This window comes from Saccopteryx leptura, chromosome 1, assembly GCF_036850995.1.
Source record: "Saccopteryx leptura isolate mSacLep1 chromosome 1, mSacLep1_pri_phased_curated, whole genome shotgun sequence".
NCBI classification, from domain to species: Eukaryota; Metazoa; Chordata; class Mammalia; order Chiroptera; family Emballonuridae; genus Saccopteryx; species Saccopteryx leptura.
In genome coordinates this window covers 211,616,834-211,635,983 of record NC_089503.1, presented here as the reverse complement: position 1 = coordinate 211,635,983, position 19,150 = coordinate 211,616,834, and the positions used below count along the sequence as shown (strand labels likewise).

General features: G+C 37.9%; 1 protein-coding gene across 1 annotated transcript in view; it reads left to right on the top strand.

Moving 5' to 3' along the window:
* The window catches only part of MGAT4D (MGAT4 family member D), a 53,297-nt gene that overhangs the window by 30,521 nt on the left and 3,626 nt on the right, over nt 1-19,150 (top strand). The window contains exon 10 of the mRNA XM_066360167.1: nt 4,958-5,065. Within this exon, the coding sequence (XP_066216264.1) occupies nt 4,958-5,065 (108 nt within the window). The remainder of the gene's footprint in view (nt 1-4,957; nt 5,066-19,150) is intronic.

The window sequence follows — 19,150 nt, the reverse complement described above, 5'->3', positions numbered from 1 at the left end:
AGGAAAATAATATCTGTCTAATATAATTACTTAAAATTTGTTTACCAAACCAAATCTGATGAGGGTATCAATTTTTTAACTTTCAATATTATAAATTTTTACTGACACTTCTGCCTACTAAAGAAAGTGATGAGAGCCCAAAGGCAGTGGACAATGGAAACAAGGGGACAAAAAACAGTGAACAAACAGGAAAAAACCCCCAACAAAATGGTACATGTATACCCAAATGTGTCATTATTTACATTAAATGAATATAAATAGCCAAGATATACCAATTGAGATGCAATTTGTCAGAATGGATTAAAAAACACCATGCAATGAATTACTGTCTATACTTAGTTCAAATACAATGCTAAAGATAGGTTAAAAATAAAAGACAGAAAAAGACATTCTATGCAGACACTAATAAAAGGAAATCTGTAGTATGTATAGTAATATCAAAGTAGATTTCAGAGAAAAAAAAATTGACCAGGGATCAAGGAAGATGTTGTATATTTATAAAAGTGTCAAATCACCAAAATGATACAACAATCCTAAAAGCGTATGCAACTAACAACAGAGCTTCAAAATACAGGGTCACAGACCTAGAAGAGGAGCTTCAGTACTGAGGAGAAATGCATTTAAATAAGCCTGCAGTTTTAAAAATAATTATATGTCTATGTTGGAGATGTATTTTAATGATGTTTCCATAAATAAGTATATAAAATAATTTTCAGATAGCAGTCAGAGTAATTTTAAATGTTTGTTTTTAATAATGCTACAGGTCATCTGATTTTTATTTTTAAGGAGATTATCCAAATCTTTTTTCATTAAGTAAAATATTGGCTCACTGGTTCAATTCTATACTTTTTACTATTTAAGAAGAAGCGAGACAGGTTTAATTTAGTATAGGAATTAACAAATATGGGAAGAGAAAGAATAATGTATTCTGAGGAAAATTAGTAGTTAGGAAAACACTAAAAACTTCATTTATGTTTTGATTAAATAGAAAGGGAGAGGAAAATTATACAGTATCCCTTCCCCTTATTTTCAGTTTCAGTTTTCACAGTTTCAGTTATCCATTGTCAACCACAGTCTGAAAATATTAAATGGAAAATTCCAGACATAAACAGTTTATAAGTTTGAAATCACACACTGTTCTGAGTAGCGTGATGCAACCTTGTGCCATCCAGGTTCGTCAGGACCAGCATGTGCATCTCCCTCTGCCCGGCATCTCTATGCTGTACATGGTTCCTTCCCGTTAGCCACTTAGGACCAGCTCAGTCATCCACTCAATTGTCCCAGTATTGCGTTTAAGTAATCCTTATTTTACTTAATAATGCCACATTCACATACCTTTTATTCTAGTCTGTTGTTATAATTGTTCTATTTTATTATTAGTTACTGTTGTTAATCTTTTACTGTGCCTAATTTATAACTTAAACATTATCACAGGTATGTTTAGAAAGGAATAAACATTGTCTATGGACTTAGCACTACCTGCAGTAGCAGGCGTCCACTGGGGTCTTGGAACACAGCTTGTGCAGATGGGGGAAGACACCTGTAGTTGGTACAACACTAGCCTGATTTACTAAGATGGAGTTCATGAAAATACTTCCTTAATTAAAGCTCTTTTGTATCTCAACTCTTTTGTTCAATTCTTTTTTTTTTTTTTTTTTTTTGACAGAGACAGAGAGAGAGAGAGAGTCAGAGAGAGGGATAGATAGGTACACACAGGAAGGGAGAGAGATGAGAAGCATCAATTCTTTGTTGCAGCATCATAGTTGTTCATTCATTGATTGCTTTCTTATATGTGTCTTGACTGGGGGGCTATAACAGAGCAAGTGACCCCTTGCTCAAGCCAGCAACCTTGGGCTCAAGCCAGCAACCATGGGGTCAGTCATGTCTATGATCCCATGCTCGAGCCAGTGACCCTGCGCTCAAGCTGGTAAGCCCATTCTCAATACGAATGAGCCTGCGCTCAAGCCAGCGACCTCGGGCTTTTGAACTTGAGTCCTCCGTGTCCCTGTCCGAAGCTCTATGCACTGCACCACCACGTGGTCAAGCTTGTTCAATTACACTGAGGAACAAAATTTTTGTTGCATCCACAAAAACACTTGTTCTTACCTAATTTGAGTATGCTGATCTCAAATCTGACATTAGTTTTCTCTGTAAGCTACAGTTTTTATTTTGCAATTCAAGATTTTAGGTTTTCTTCTTGTAAAATTTTCAACATTTAGTTTAACATAATGAAGTAGAATGTCTTCTTGGGCATCATCTTTGTGAAAATATAATAATTTATATAATGCAGTAAATACACTAAAAGATATGATTGCATCAGAATTTGTCTACAATTTTGAAATAGAACATATTAAAACACTTATTTTAATCATAAAATTTGCATAAAACTTATTTAAATTCTATTCAGGCAAAAAAATTGTGTTTGTAGCTCTTGCATTTGTGTACTTGGTGAGGAAAATCTCGTTTGATGCTCCAGCAGTAGTCTGATCATTACTAACAGCTCCAAGATTTTCGGGAAACTTATCAAGGTGACTGTTCAGGAAGTGAATCTTAATGCTCATGTTACATCCAATGTTGCGGAAAGCCAACAGCATCCTTTGAACCAAAAGTTCATAGTTTTCTGCTTTTTTGTTGCCAAGGAAGTTCTTTGTAACTGCCACAAAAGACTGTCATGCTGCTTTCTCCTCCTTATTAATCTTCCTGGCAAATTCTTTGTCACATATGAGGGTTCGAATTTGAGGTCCATCAAATATACCTGCTTTTATCTTCTCAAAAGACAAGGCAGGAAAAGCTGAAATAATATATTGAAAGCATTCACTTTCTCTATTCAAAGCCTGAACAAACTGCTTCATTAAGCCAAGTTTGATGTGAAGTAGGGTAAAAATGATCCTGTCTCGATTAACTACAGGTTCATTCACAATATTCTGCATCCCTACTTCCAGAGCTTCACGTTTCAGCCACTCCTTCTGTGTCCAGTGTTTCTCCCGAGCTTGGCTGTCCCACAAACACAGAAAGCAAGGATACTTTATGAAACCTCTCTGTTGTCCTAGCAGGAACTTTACCATTTTAAGATCCACACAAATGATCCAGTTATGCTCCTCATACTTCAGAAAGTTGAGGACAATTTTTATGTCATTATAATCTTCTTGCAGATGAGTTGAATAACCAACTGGAACCACTGAATAAACATTACCGTTGTGTAGGAGAACACATTTCAGACTCCGTTTAGAGCTGTCAAGAAATAGCCGCCATTCTGCCATTCTGTTGGACTGTAAGTGGTAAAAACTAGCTGGCTGAGAAGACTACTGATATCATTCATGACAGTAAATAAAGTTTTTGTCTTCGGAAAAAAAGTCCACAAAAATTTGTTCACACTTCCTGAAATGAGATACTTTAGCTGACCGGTGAAGTGCATTCTTTTCTTAAAGCCTAGAGGGTAATAACTTAGCTTCTTTCTTTGATAGGCCCAAATCTCTTACTAAGTCATTCAATTCAGGTTGGCTAAACTGCTGAGGGGTTAATAACTGCTTGGCATCAGAAGAAGGCCCTTCAGATTCTACAACCATTTCCTCATGCATCTTATCAAAATACACTATCACCATGTTCACTTTCTTTGTCCTTAGAAGAAATAAAACCATTGAAAACTGGAACCAGGAGTGTCTCAGAGTGTGGGAGAGGTCGTATTGCTGAAGGAATATTAGGATATGTGATCATATGCTGTTTTTTCTTGTCGATGCCCTTTGTATGGATCAGACAGAAATAACAGCCATTGCTGTGGCCCTTAGGGTCACGCCAAACCATGGGAACACCAAAAGGCATTTCTTTGCATTTTCCTTTTGTCCAGTCACAAAGCATTTCCTCACAATCATGACACACAATATGAGGAGCCCAATTCTTGTCTTGACTGCCAAGGGGAACTTGAAAATAAACAATATATGCACATGTCACAAATGATGTAATATAGCGCCTTTGATGTTGAAGTGTGTAAGAGCCACATATATAGCAAAAGGTGCCACGACTATTCTTACATTTACGCCTACTCGAAGAAGCCATGATTCAATCTTAAAACAAAATAAGAGGGTGTTTTTATCAGATAATAATGTTTTACATTTAAAAACAACTACAATTATGTAAAAGTTATGTTTGTAAAACATTAATTGCCTTGTGGTTATGTTCAATCCAAGAGTGTTGCCCTTTAACTCCAATTTAAAAAACAATGCATGCCATTAACTGTAACAAAAAGAAATTAAAATTGCATAAAAACTAGAGAATGCACCAAAAAACGGATTTCAGATTTGGAATCAGCGATGCAGAAATATATAGAAACAGTTCTAAAACCTCATGAAACAGAAAGTGAAAAAAAAAATTGTTCCCCAGTGTATTCTTACAAGGAAAAGTCTAAGAATGAAATAGTTTGTTTAAATTAAAAAATGTTAATATAGGCCCTGGCCTGTTGGCTCAGTGGTAGAGCATCGGCCTGGCGTGCAGAAGTCCCGGGTTCAATTCCCGGCCAGGACACACAGGAGAAGCGCCCATCTGCTTCTCCACCCCTCCCCCTCTCCTTCCTCTCTGTCTCTCTCTTCCCCTCCCACAGCGAGGCTCCATTGGAGCAAAGATGGCCCGGGCGCTGGGGATGGCTCCTTGGCCTCTGCCCCAGGCGCTAGAGTGGCTCTGGTCTCAACAGAGCGACGCCCTGGAGGGGCAGAGCATCGCCCCCTTGTGGGCAGAGCTTCACCCTCTGGTGGGCATGCCGGGTGGATCCCGGTCGGGCGCATGCGGGAGTCTGTCTGACTGTCTCTCCCCGTTTCCAGCTTCAGAAAAATACAACAACAACAAAAAAAATGGTAATATAGACTGCTGAAAAAAACTAACAACAACAAAAAAATTCCATCAGTAAATGGAATAAAGAAGAATATTTGGATTTTAACCAAAGATTGTTGTTTCTCTTTTTTCCCAGGAGAGATGTGCAGAACGAAATAAGCAAATTCGTTTTCGATATAAACCATCTCTTTTCCAACATGTGGGTATACAATCATCACTACATGGAAGAGAACAATATTTAAAAGTAAGTTTTTTGAAACATAATTTGAAAAAGAGGCAATGTTTCATGAACTTATAATATTTAGAAAATCAGTGATAAGAGCATGAGAGGGGCTGTAAAATGTGGTAGTTTAAACACAGTTTATCTTATGCCAGGCCTGTGATGTGAAGACCAATCATCTGTTCAAGACCCAGGTTATCTCTCACAGATAGAAAAAAAATCCAGCCGACGGAATCTTTTTTGTCTCACTGTTTCTAGCTGTGCACTTCAAATAGAAAAACTAAAAGAAGTGTTTTGAAAAATCATAATAAAATTAATTATTTTATTATTTTTAACTAGTATTCAAAATTATACAAGAATATTTCATAAATTAAATGCTCCTACTATTGAATTCAATGTATTTTCATTCTTATTTCAGACCACTATTTGCCAGATCAACAAAAATTCAACATTATTTGGTTTTTAGTCTTTCTTAAATTTTCCATCATTTTTGGAAACAATGTTCCTGAACAGTGACTTAGCATCTTGTTGGGGGTAGAAGAAAGGAAGACTTTGGAGTCAGAGGCACCTACTGTTTAGGTTTAGTGGCCTTTGTACAAAGTACTGGGCAAGCCTGGCCCTGTGCTCTCGCCTGTAAAACGAGGGGTTTAAATGAGATGATCCTTGAAATTTCTTGTATCTTTGAAATACTGTTGACATCTCTACAAAAAACAAAGCAAATGACTGTTTTTAATTCTTTGTCAGTTGAAAGGAGAGAACGGCACATCTGTATCTTCCCATCATTTTATCCGTTATTTATAGCCTGCCCTCTTTCCACCTTTTCTTCTCTGGGCAGTTGTTGTACGGCACTGTCTGAACCAGTGCCTGGAACCTAGCGTGAACTCAGTCAGTGTCAGCCCTCAGCTCTCAGGCAAGGTGGGATTCAAGATAAAAAGTAATTGTTAAACAAGACAAATGCATGTCTGGTATAATGAAAATTTAACAGTTACGAATCTTTATGCAAAAAGTATCACCAACAGAATACGAGACAGGTGCAGATGTTGGAGAAATTGGTCTATACTGTTCTATTTTTTGCTGCTATTATAATGGAATATTTTTCTTTCATTGTGTGTATATATATATATATATATACACATATATGTATATATATATATATATTGCTAGATAAAATATTTTAACCTTAACTTTGTAAAATTTACAACAGATTAAGTAGAATTTGCATCTAGTCACTAAGTTTTTGATGTTATAATTCTAGCTTTTCTCTTTATACTCTGTGCCACATAAACTAGGAATAAATAACAATCTAATGACTTGTCAAATGTGATTAAATTTGAATTATTTTTTAAATTTCTAACAGGATATCTACTATTAGGAGTTTCATAATTCTAACACCTTCTTTTAAAATGATCAGAATCATTCTTTGGGAAAAATGGCGTAACAAGTATTAGACTCTTTCTCAACCTTCTTCATAGTGGGCAAGAGACTACATCATATTTTTTAATAGTTAAACCTTCCATAATAAACTGGTAAGTATAAAAATTTATATAAATATATAGAAAATGATTAGATATTCTTTAATCTTATTTCATAGCCTTCTGTGTACTTTTTTTTTTTTTTACGGAGACAGAGAGTGAGTCAGAGAGAGGGATAGACAGGGACAGACAGACAGGAACGGAGAGAGATGAGAAGCATCAATCATTAGTTTTTCATTGCGCGTTGCAACACCTTAGTTGTTCATTGATTGCTTTCTCATATGTGCCTTGACCGCGGGCCTTCAGCAGACCGAGTAAATCCTTGCTGGAGGCAGCGACCTTGGGTTCAAGCTGGTGGGCTTTTCCTCAAACCAGATGAGCCCGCACTCAAGCTGGCAACCTCAAGGTCTCGAACCCGGGTCCTCTGCATCACAGTCCGATGCTCTATCCACTGCGCCACCGCCTGGTCAGGCACCTTCTGTGTACTTTTTAGTTTTGTGTGTATAATTTTTTTTGTGTGTGTGACAGAGACAGAGAGAGACAGACAGAGAGAGGGATAGATAGGGAGGGACAGACAGACAGGAGGGGAGAGATATAAGAAGCATCAATTCTTTGTTGCAGCTCCTTAGTTCTCATTGATTGTTTTCTCATATGTGCCTTGACCAGGGGGGGCTACAGCAGACCGAGTGACCCCTGCTCAAGCCAGCGACCTTGAGCTCAAGCTGATGAACCTTTCTCAAACCAGATGAGCCTGCGCTCAAGCTGGCGACCTCAGGTTTTCTAATCTGGGTCCTCCGCGTCCCAATCCAATGTTCTACCCACTGTACCACTGCCTGGTCAGGCTGTGCATATAACTTTTTAATACATTCTATAATATTTTGTATTAGAAGAATCAATCATTTTCCTTTTTATCATGGGTTGTAGATGTACAATGAATTTGGAGACAACATCTAAGTTTGAGGCCTCATTTTTATCAGAAAATATAACAATATGGATGAATCTCTAAGTGAAAAAAGCCAGATGCAAAAGACTCTAAACTGTATGATTCTATTTGGATATAATTCAAGAAAAACTGGTCCTGATGTCTCATTGTGATTTAATTTGTGTATCTTTAATGACCAATGATGTTGAGCATCTTTTCATGTGCTTGTTATAGATATACACACATATGTGTATATATAAATACAATAATGAAATGTATGTTGTAAAATATGTATTTTTTAAATGTCTATTCGGCTATTTGTTTATTTTTAAAAATTGGGTTGTTTGCCTTTTTAATTTGAATCATAATATTCCTTTATATAGTCTGTCCACAGGTCTCAGCCATGGCTTATCTTTCATTTTCTTTTTTTTTTTTTTTTTTTTTTGTATTTTTCTGAAGCTGGAAACGGGGAGAGACAGTCAGACAGACTCCCGCATGCGCCCGACCGGGATCCACCCAGCACGCCCACCAGGGGCGATGCTCTGCCCACCAGGGGGCGATGCTCTGCCCCTCCAGGGCGTCGCTCTGCCGCGACCAGAGCCACTCTAGCGCCTGGGGCAGAGGCCAAGGAGCCATCCCCAGCGCCTGGGCCATCTTTGCTCCAATGGAGCCTTGGCTGCGGGAGGGGAAGAGAGAGACAGAGAGGAAGGGGGGGGGGGTGGAGAAGCAAATGGGCGCTTCTCCTATGTGCCCTGCCCAGGAATCGAACCCGGGACTTCTGCACGCCAGGCCAACGCTCTACCACTGAACCAACCAGCTAGAGCCTCTTTCATTTTCTTAATAGTGTCTGCTTGTTTATTTTTATCTTTTTCTGTCATGTTACATGCTTTCTCAAATGGTCAGTGATTCAGTGTTGTCTGAATTTTCATGAGCTTTTTAGAAAATGTTAATATTGGTCACTTTTAAATGGTGACAATATTGGTAAACTGTCTCCGCCATCCCTTGTCCCCCACACTGCACTTATCTTCGCATTTCTTTATAAAAATGTAAATAATGAAGGCGCTTCCTGAGAGGTTTGGTACATGGGTAGAATTTGTTGGTTTGCAACTATGAGCATGAGTAGCTAGATTGCTGTTGTGTTGTGTCATGTGTTTATTTTTTTCCCCTAGTGGTTTGGGAGAAGGGGCACAAACATGCCAGAACTCAGAGAACTTTGTTTTGGGCACCGGCATGCGCACTGCCTTCTCTGGTTCTATCAGTCCTCATTCAGCTTTGGTTCGACAAGACTAGGTGTGCGTATTGCCTGAGCTGCGGTGTCCTGGCCGCTCAAGTATGGGCTGTGGCTGCTCTTGTTTCGTTCTGCAGGGTTCATCTGCCCCAGCTAAGCTCCAGTCTTCTATCCATCTCTGCGGCGACCCCGTCCAGTGTCTGTCACAGAGTCCCCATCTCCTCTCCATCCATCCTTATTCTTCCATTAGATTCACAACTCTCATAAATTGGATGAAGTGTCTCCTAGACTGAGAGCCCCCTGCATCCTGTGCATTGTTTGGAATTACACCTTTTTTACTCATTTACTGGCATTTCATGAGGTCTACCGATCCACTACCTTGAACGAAAAGGTTTGGATATTTCATTTTAGTTTTTTAAAACTTTTAATTTTATTTATTTATTTATTTTTTTATAAATAAATTTTTATTAATGTTAATGGGTGACATCAATAAATCAGGGTACATATATTCAAAGAAAACATGTCCAGGTTATCTTGTCATTCAGTTATGTTGCATACTCATCACCCAAAGTCAGATTGTCCTCCGTCACCCTCTATCTAGTTTTCTTTGTGCCCCTCCCCCTCCCCCTTCCCCTCTCCCTCCTTCCCTCTCACGCCCCCCCCTCCCGCCCACCCCCAATAACCACCACACTCTTGTCCATGTCTCTTAGTCTCGATTTTATGTCCCACCAATGTATGCAATCATGTAGTTCTTGGTTTTCTCTGATTTACTTATTTCACTCCGTAGAATTTTATCAAGATCCCACCATTTTGTTGTAAATGATCCGATGTCATCATTTCTTATGGCTGAGTAGTATTCCATAATGTATATGTGCCACATTTTCTTTATGCAGTCTTCTATTGAAGGGCTTTTTGGTTGTTTCCATGTCTTGGCCACATGAACAATGCTGCAGTGAACATGGTGCTACATGTGTCTTTACGTATCAATGTTTCTGAGTTTTGGGGGTATATACCCAGTAGAAGGATTGCTGGGTCATAAGGTAGTTCTATTTTCAGTTTTTTGAGGAACCACCATACTTTCTTCCATAAAGGTTATACTACTTTACAGTCCCACCAACAGTGAATGAGGGTTCCTTTTTCTCCACAGCCTCTCCAACATTTGCTATTACCTGTCTTGTTGATAATAGCTAATCTAACAGGTGTGAGGTGGTATCTCATTGTAGTTTTGATTTGCATTTCTCTAATAACTAATGAAGATGAGCATCTTTTCATATATCTGTTGGCTATTTGTATTTCTTCCTGAGAGAAGTATCTGTTCATGTCCTCTTCCCATTTTTGTATTGGATTGTTTGTTGTTGAGTTTTATGAGTTCTTTGTAAATTTTGGATATTAGGCCCTTATCTGAGCTGTTGTTTGAAAATATCATTTCCCATTTAGTTGGCTTTCTGTTTATTTTGTTACCAGTTTCTCTTGCTGAGCAAAAACTTCTTAGTCTGATGTAGTCCCATTCATTAATTTTTGCCTTCACTTCTCTTGCCTTTGAAGTCAAATTCATAAAATGCTCTTTAAAACCCAGGTCCATGAGTTTAGTACCTATGTCTTCATCTAGGTACTTTATTGTTTCAGATCTTATATTTAGGTCTTTGAACCATTTTGAATTAGTTTTAGTACAAGGGGACAAGCTGTAGTCGAGTTTCATTCTTTTGCATGTGGCTTTCCAGTTTTCCCAGCACCATTTGTTGAAGAGGCTTTCTTTTTTCCATTGTGTGTTGTTGGTCCTTTTATCAAAAATTATTTGAACATATATATATGGTTATATTTCTGGACTTTCTATTCTGTTCCATTGGTCTGAGTGTCTATTTTTCAGTCAATACCATGCTGCTTTGATTGTCGTGGCCCTATAATAGAGTTTGAAGTCAGGTATTGTAATGCCCCCAGCTTCATTCTTTTTCTTTAGGATTGCTTTGGATATTCAGGGGTTTTTATAGTTCCATATAAATCTGATGATTTTTTGCTCTATTTCTTTAAAAAATGTCATAGGAATTTTGATGGGAATTGCATTAAATTTATAAATTGCTTTGGGTAATATGGCCATTTTGATTATATTTATTCTTTCTATCCAAGAACAAGGAATATTTTTCCATCTCATTGTATCTTTTTCAATTTCCCTTAACAATGCTTTGTAGTTTTCATTATATAGGTCCTTTACATTCTTTGTTATGTTTATTCCTAGTTATTTTTTGTTGTTGTTGCAATCGTGAATGGGATTATTTTTTTCAGTTCGTTTTCTAATATTTCATTGTTGGCATATAGAAAGGCTATAGACTTTTGTATGTTAATTTTGTAAACTGCAATCTTACTGTATTGGTTTATTGTTTCTAGTAATCTTTTGGTGGAGTCTTTGGGGTTATCGATGTATAGGATCATATAATCTGCAAAAAGTGATACCTTTACTTCTTCTTTTCCAATATGGATGCCTTTTATTTCTTTCTCTTGTCTGATTGCTCTGGCCAGAACTTCTAGCACCACGTTAAATAAGAGTGGAGAGAGTGGATAACCCTGTCTTGTTCCTGATTTAAGGTGGAAAGTCCTCAGTTTTATGCTATTTAATATGATGTTGGCTGATGGTTTATCATATATGGCCTTTATCATGTTGAGATATTTTCCTTCTATACCCATTTTGTTGAGTATCTTAAACATAAAGTTGTGTTGTATTTTATCGAATGCCTTTTCTGCATCTATTGATAAGATCATGTGGTTTTTGTTCTTTGTTTTGTTGATATGGTGTATTACATTAACCGTTTTACGTATGTTGAACTATCCTTGAGATTTTGGGATGAATCCCATTTGATCATGATGTATTATTTTTTTTAATATGTTATTGTATTCGATTTGCTAGTATTTTGTTTAGTATTTTAGCATCTGTATTCATTAGAGATATTGGTCTGTAGTTTTCTTTTTTGTGCTGTCCTTGCCAGGTTTCGGTATGAGGGTTATGTTGGCCTCTTAAAATGTGTCTTCTTCAATTTTTTGGAAGACTTTGAGTAGAATAGGAACCAAGTCTTCTTTGAATGTTTGATAGAATTCACTAGTATAACCATCTGGGCCTGGACTTCTATTTTGGGGGAGTTTTTTAATAGTTTTTTCTATTTCCTCCCTGCTAATTGGTCTGTTTAAGCTTTCTGCTTCTTCATGACTCAGTCTAGGAAGGTTGTATTATTGTAGGAACTTATCCATTTCTTCTAGATTGTTGAATTTGGTGGCATATAGTTTTTCGTAGTATTCTACAATAATTCTTTGTATATTTATGATGTCTGTGGTGATTTCTCCTCTTTCATTTTGGATTTTGTTTATATGAGTCCTTTCTCTTTTTTCCTTGATAAGTCTTGCCAAGGGTTTGTCAATTTTGTTGATCTTTTCAAAGGACCAGCTCCTTGTTTTATTAATTTTTTCTATAGTTTTTCTGTTCTCTATTTCATTTATTTCTGCTCTGATTTTTATTATCTCCTTTCTTCGGCTGGTTTCGGGTTGTCTTTGTTCTTCTTTTTCCAGTTCCTTAAGATGTAAAGTTAAGTGGTTCACTTGGGCTCTCTCTTGTTTGTTCATATAGGCCTGAAGTGATATGAACTTCCCTCTTATTACTGCTTTTGCTGCATCCCATAGATTCTGATATGTCGTATTGTTATTTTCATTTGTCTGTATATATCTTTTGATCTCTGCACTTATTTCTTCTTTGACCCATTCATTTTATAAAAGTATGTTGTTTAGTTTCCACATTTTTGTGGGGGTTTTTTCCCTCTTTTTTGCAGTTGAATTCTACTTTCAAGGCTTTATGATCAGAAAATATGCTTGGTACAATTTCAATTTTTCTAAAGTTGCTGATGTTGTTTTTGTGGCCCAACATATGGTCAATTCTTGAGAATGTTCCATGTATACTAGAGAAAAATGTATACTCTGTCGCTTTGGGATGAAGTGTCCTGTAGATGTCTATCATATCCAGGTGCTCTAGTGTTTTGTTTAAGGCCAATATAGCTTTATTGATTCTCTGTTTGGATGACCGATCTAGAGCCGTCAGCGGTGTATTGAGGTATCCAATTATGATTGTATTTTTGTCAGTTTTTGTTTTTAGGTCAATAAGTAGCTGTCTTATATATTTTGGTGCTCCTTGGTTTGGTGCATATATATTAAGGATTGTTATGTCTTCTTGATTCAGTGTCCCCTTAATCATTATGACATGACCATTTTTGTCTCTGAGTACTTTTTCTGTCTTGTAGTCAGCATTATTAGATATGAGTATTGCTACATCTTCTTTTTTTTGGATGTTATTTGCTTGAAGTATTGTTTTCCAGCCTTTTACTTTGAATTTGTTTTTATCCTTGTTGCTTTGATGTGTTTCTTGTAGGCAAAATACAGTTGGATTTTCTTTTTTAATTCATTCTGCTACTCTGTGTCTTTTTATTGGTGAGTTTAATCTTTTTACATTTAGTGTAATTATTGCCACTTGTGGGTTCCCTATTGCCATTTTATAAATTGCTTTCTGTTACTTTTGTATTTTGTTTGATTCTTCTCTTTTCTTTTTCTATCATTTATTTTTGTTTGTTTGTATCCCATACTTCTTTCCTTGGTTGCTATCTTTTTTAAGTCATGTGCTTCTGTGGTGGTTTTTTCAAGTGTGGTTACCATTAAGTAATGAAAAGGGTACCTACCATATTCATTGTAGTACCCTATCTTATGAGTGTTTCTGTGCTTCATTGTCCTTTGCTACTGTTAATCTCCATCCTCTCTTCTTTTTTTTTTGCTTTTGTTGTCACAGTTTAAATTTGGTTTTATTGTGTTCTTGGTGGAGCTTTTACTTGTGGTTTTGTTTTGTTTTGTTCTTTGAATCTGGTTGGAAAACCCCCTTTAGTATTTCCTGGAGTGGGGGTTTTCTGATGATAAATTCCCTCATGTTTTCTGTATTTGTGAATGTTTTTATTTCTCCTTCATACTTGAATGATAGCTTTGATGGGTATAGTATTCTTGGCTGAAAGTTCCTCTCTTTCATGGCTTTAAATATTGGGGTCCACTCTCTTCTAGCTTGTAGAGTTTCTGCTGAGAAATCTGATGATAATCTAATAGGTCTTCCTTTATATGTTGTATTCTTCTTTTCCCTGGCTGCCTTGAGAATTTTTTCTTTGTCGTTGGTTTGTGCCATTTTCATTATGAGGAGCCTTGGAGTAGGTTTGTTGTGGTTAAGAAAACTCGGTGTTCTGTTTGCTTCTTGAATTTGAGGCTTTAGTTCTTTCCACAGGCTTGGGAAGTTCTCATCTATTATTTCTTTGAATATATTATTCATTCCATTTTCTCTCTCTTCTCCCTCTGATATACCTATTATTCGTATGTTATTCTCTTTTTTTTTTTTTTTTTTTTTACAGAGGCAGAGATAGACAGGGACAGACAGACAGGAACGGAGAGAGATGAGAAGCATCAATCATCAGTTTCTCGTTGCGCGTTGCGACTTCTTAGTTGTTCATTGATTGCTTTCTCACATGTGCCTTGACCGCGGGCCTTCAGCAGACTGAGCAACCCCTTGCTGGAGCCAGCGACCTTGGGTCCAAGCTGGTGAGCTCTTTGCTCAAGCCAGATGAGCCCGCGCTCAAGCTGGCGACCTCGGGGTCTCGAACCTGGGTCCTTCCACATCCCAGTCCGACGCTCTATCCACTGCGCCACCACCTGGTCAGGCCATGTTATTCTTTTTGATGGAGTCAGACAATTCCTGTAGGGCTTCCTCATTTTTTTTTAAATTTTTGAGTCTCTTTCTTCTCTGTGTTGTGCCTGAAGTTGCTTGTCTTCTATGTCACTAATCCTACCTTCTATCTGGCCTGTTCTATTAGCTAAGCTTGTTACCTCATTTTTCAGCTCGTGAATTGAGTTTTTCATTTCATTTTGATTTGTTTTTATAGTTTTAATTTCCTTTGTAATATATACTTTGTGTTCATTGAGTTGTTTTCTGAGCTTCCTAAATTGCCTTTCTGTGTTTTCTTATATATCTCTGAGTATTTTTAGGATTTCTATTTTAAATTGTCTGTCATTTAACTCCAAGGTTTCCAATATATTACATTTTTTCTCCATAGATTTTTCCACATCTCTCTGTATTACTTCTCCATCTTTTGTATCCATAATATTCTATTTCCTTTTTCTTAATTGCATCTTAGGGTGGTCTTTTTGATAGCACTAATGAGAATTAATAAAGAATAAAAAGTAAAAAAAATAAGAAATGGAAAAAAAATTAAAAAATGGAAAAAATTTTGGAAAAAATACCAATAATAATTTATTATTCCCCCCCCCCATTTCTTTCTTCTCTTCCCCTTCTCTCCCCTCCTCCTTAGAAAAATATCATGATGAACTGTGAATTATATTATGCTAAATGGAACAAAAACTGCCTATAACGGAGGGCCTGAGTTGGGGGGAAGTGTTCAAGGGGCAAAAAAGGAAGTAGGGACCCACAAAATGCAAAAAGGAAAGAATTTGGGTCAAGTATAAAATGATTTGTAAGTGATGATCAACTAAGATATATAATGAGAGGAATAAGAGGGAAACAGGAAAAAGGAAAAAAAATAACTGTTGTAATAAGTGGAGCAAAGACTAAATAGAATAGAGATCCTGGGTTGGGAGGAATGCTAATGAGCTAAAAAGTGAAGTAAAAAGCACCCAAAATGCCACACACAAAAGAACTTGAGTCCCAAATTAAATAATTTGTGAATGAGGATTGAATGTAAGGAAAAGTAAAAGGAGAAAAGAAGAAACTAATAGAAAAGGAGAAATAAGAAAAAGGGGAAAAGGAAAGGAAGAAAAAAGAAAAAAACAAAAAGAGAGAGAGAGTTAAGGGTTCTGGAGTGTAACGTTCATGGAGAGTAAGGAAGAAGAAAAGAAATAAAATGTAACACTTATGGGTAGTGTAGTTCAAGAAAGGGAAAGAATAAGACGGGCAGAGAATAAAAGGACCAAGGTGGAGGAAATAGAAATAATACTAATAAAGGGAAGAAGATGAAAGAAACAAAATAAATAGTGGAACAAATTATAAAGTCTGTGCATTTTTCTTGAATTTGAGAGTTTAACTTCTTCTTCCCTTTTCTTTCCTCTCCCTCTTCCTGGTTGGTGACTCTGTACCCCAGGCTCTGCCCCTGTGGCACGTTTAGGTAGGGATTTGCAGTTGATGAGACTCTACGGCAATGTCATATATTTGGCTTCAGTCTCGTTGGTAGTCAAGGCTTGTTAGCATTTGCAGGCTCTGACAATGAGAGTCCATTTTCCCGGAGCCTCTCTTCTAGTCTTTCCTTCCTGAATTAGCAGCCTGATGATCCAGCTATGAGGCTGCCACCACCTCTGCCTGAGGAGTAAGAGGCTCAAAGAGCTGGCAAATCTCCACTCTATCCCCACTCAATGCAGGGCTCTGGGTAAGGCTCTGGCAGTCAGAGCCACCAGTGTAATCAGGCGGGGCTGGGAGCCAATTGCTCTCAAGGTGACTTTCTATGAGCCTCCAGGCCTGTTCAGCATGCCTAGCATTCTGTGGGACCACTCTCCCCAGGCTTTCTGCACTTTGTAACCTGTTTTGGCTGGGAAGAAGATGCCCTAGTCGCTGCCTGCAGTACAGGAGGTCTTTACATCTGCCAAGTCCCTCTTTTTAGCATATATCCCTGAGTATGAAAGCTCTGACAATCAAAAGTTGCCCCCACCCCTTTAGCAAGAGGCACTAAAAATATCTCGCCTCTTGTCTTGGATCGCTGAACTGAGAGAGATCTTGTCAATTAGAGCTGTCTAGGTCAGTTGGGAGGTGAGCAGACTGTGGGTTAAGCTAATTTCAGAAATTGGATCTGCCGATCTGCTCCAGAAAGGACTGCAAGCTGTCCATGCGCCCCTCCCCTGACACTTGATTGTTAGCCTGAGTGGCTGGGTGAGGTGCCCCGCCCGCCTAGAGAAGCTCAGGCGTAGGGAAGTTCGCTTTGGCGCACTCCCCGCGCACGCGCACCACTGGCAGCTGCTGCTCGAGGTGCAGGCAGTTGCTCGTGGCACGCGCCGGTGGCTGGGTTGCTCGCGGCGCACAGGCAGCTGCCCCCGTGGGCTGACCCACCACAGGCACACTCTTTCCTTACCTTGAACGAAGGGTCCATGCTGCAGTCTAGCCTCCTCCACACCCTTAGCCCTCCCCCCCCCCCGACTCTCAGTTCCAAGTGAAAGCAGCCTTTGCTCAGGTTAGTGAGGAAGGCAGAGAGTTTCTTTGTCTGACTTATTTCCTTCAGGGTTGATTATATATTTAGTCAATTTTTCACTTGATCCTACCTTCACCCTTCAGTGTGTGGAACTTCCATTGATGAACTTGTTGAAATTTGGGGGAGATTTGTCGGTCGTGCTCCTCACGGCGCCATTTCTCTGACGTCACTCTCCACTTTTAATTTTATCAAGTAAAATAAGGTTTATTTACATGGCCCCAGAGAGATTAATGTCATTCTCTTTTCTTTAGGAACAAAATTTGTGTCACTATGTTTTCCTTAATATTTATTCCTTTCAGTCTTTCTAAAATACCTTTATGTAAAATTTGTTCTCTAGCCAGTTAAGTTATATATTACATTTCTCATAACACTTCTTTTTTTTTTTTTTTTTTTTTGTATTTTTCGGAAACTGGAAATGGGGAGAGACAGTCCACCCGGCATGCCCACCAGGGGGCAACGCTTTGCCCACCAGGGGGCGATGCTCTGCCCCGCCCTGGCGGTCGCTCTGTTGCAACCAGAGCCACTCCAGCGCCTGGGGCAGAGGCCAAGGAGCCATCCCCAGCACCCGGGCCATCTTTGCTCCAATGGAGCCTCGCTGCGGGAGGGGAAGAGAGAGACAGAGAGGAAGGAGAGGGGGAGGGGTGGAGAAGCAGATGGGCGCTTCTCCTGTGTGCCCTGGCCGGAAATCGAACCCAGGACTTCTGCACGCCAGGCCGACGCTCTACCACTGAGTCAACCAGCCAGGGCCCACTTCTTTTTTAATGTAAGATAAAGTATAGTTTATAAGCAGAAAAAATGAGTATATCTCTATTTATCTACCTTCCAAGTCAAAAGTAATGTAATAGAACAAAACTCATCTTAGTGATAATTTTTTTAATTTCTGAAATTTAAACATTTTGCTTGTTTTCAATTTAAATATCCTTTATCATTTTATGTTCTGTATCTATAATGCACTTTCAAAAATTTCTTTCAGAAACCACTAAAATATTTCAGTATTGATAATTTCTGAAAACTCAAATAAAATATAAGAAAATTTCATTAGCTGATAAGCAGTGGGATTTATACAATATAATCTGCTTGTTCTTCCTTCTACACGAAAAGTTCTTTCCTTTTACGGCAGTGCACTGGACAGGGGGCAGAGGGTTCCTTGTGCGGGAGGGCGGGCTGCCAAGAAGGACTTCCAGTTAGCTTTAGTAATGACGCACGCGCGCGCACGTGTGTGTGTGTGTGTGTGTGTGTGTGTGTGTGTGTGTGTGTGAGAGAGGGACATTTATTTTGTTGTGTTCTAAATCTGAGAAGAATTGTTTGAGGTGATGGCAGAAGCCAGAGTAGAAGGGTACTTCCTGTCAAAATGCTTTAACTGAATTAAGTTTATGTCCTGGACTAGTATTAAAGAATGATGTCTGAAATATTTGCATTTTTCTCCAAACTGTTGAACTTTTATGTGATTTTATGTAAAGTTACATGTGACAATTTTCTCTTAGAATTTGGAGTTAGAAAAAAGATATTCTTTGCCAGAGAATTGTCAGGATTCCTTTGGCCCATTGTGGTTTTATTTCTTCCCTTTGACTAACAAAAAATTCAAACTATTTTTTATAAAGTGTAGAACCTATGTTATCTTATATTCACAGCATAATTTCTCTATTCTTAGTTTCTTTTGGTCTCTAATTTTCTTTTCTATATTACTTGTAAAAGATTATTGTGCTTTCTTGTTATTACCCTACATCATTTTTTATTTATGTTTTAAATTATAAAAATAAAATAAAATGGAGGTTTAAGGTATCTGTATCTTATCCACAACAGCTTATTGTCTGCACAGCAATCCAACAACACAGACTTCCCAGTGGTGGAAAGCTGCTTTTAATAATGTTAACACCACAGTATTAAAACTGACACTGTTTTATGCAAATGATACTTTTGCTGATGTAAAGTTATCCTCTCTATTTAATAGGTGGAGGTGATGTCAAAAGGACAGACTAAGGAAAGAATGTTATCACGTAATTCTCATGAAAATAATTACATCCTTGTGAATTAATATTTTTTCTAGATGTTACAGATTCATTATTTTGTTTTCAATTACAGTTTACATTCAGTATTATTTTGTATTAACTTCAGGTGTACAAGAGAGTGGTTAGACAGTTATATACTTTACAAAGTGTTCTCACCCTACACTCAGTATTTCCAGTACCTACCTGGCACCATACATAATTATTACAATTTTATTGATTATATTCCCTA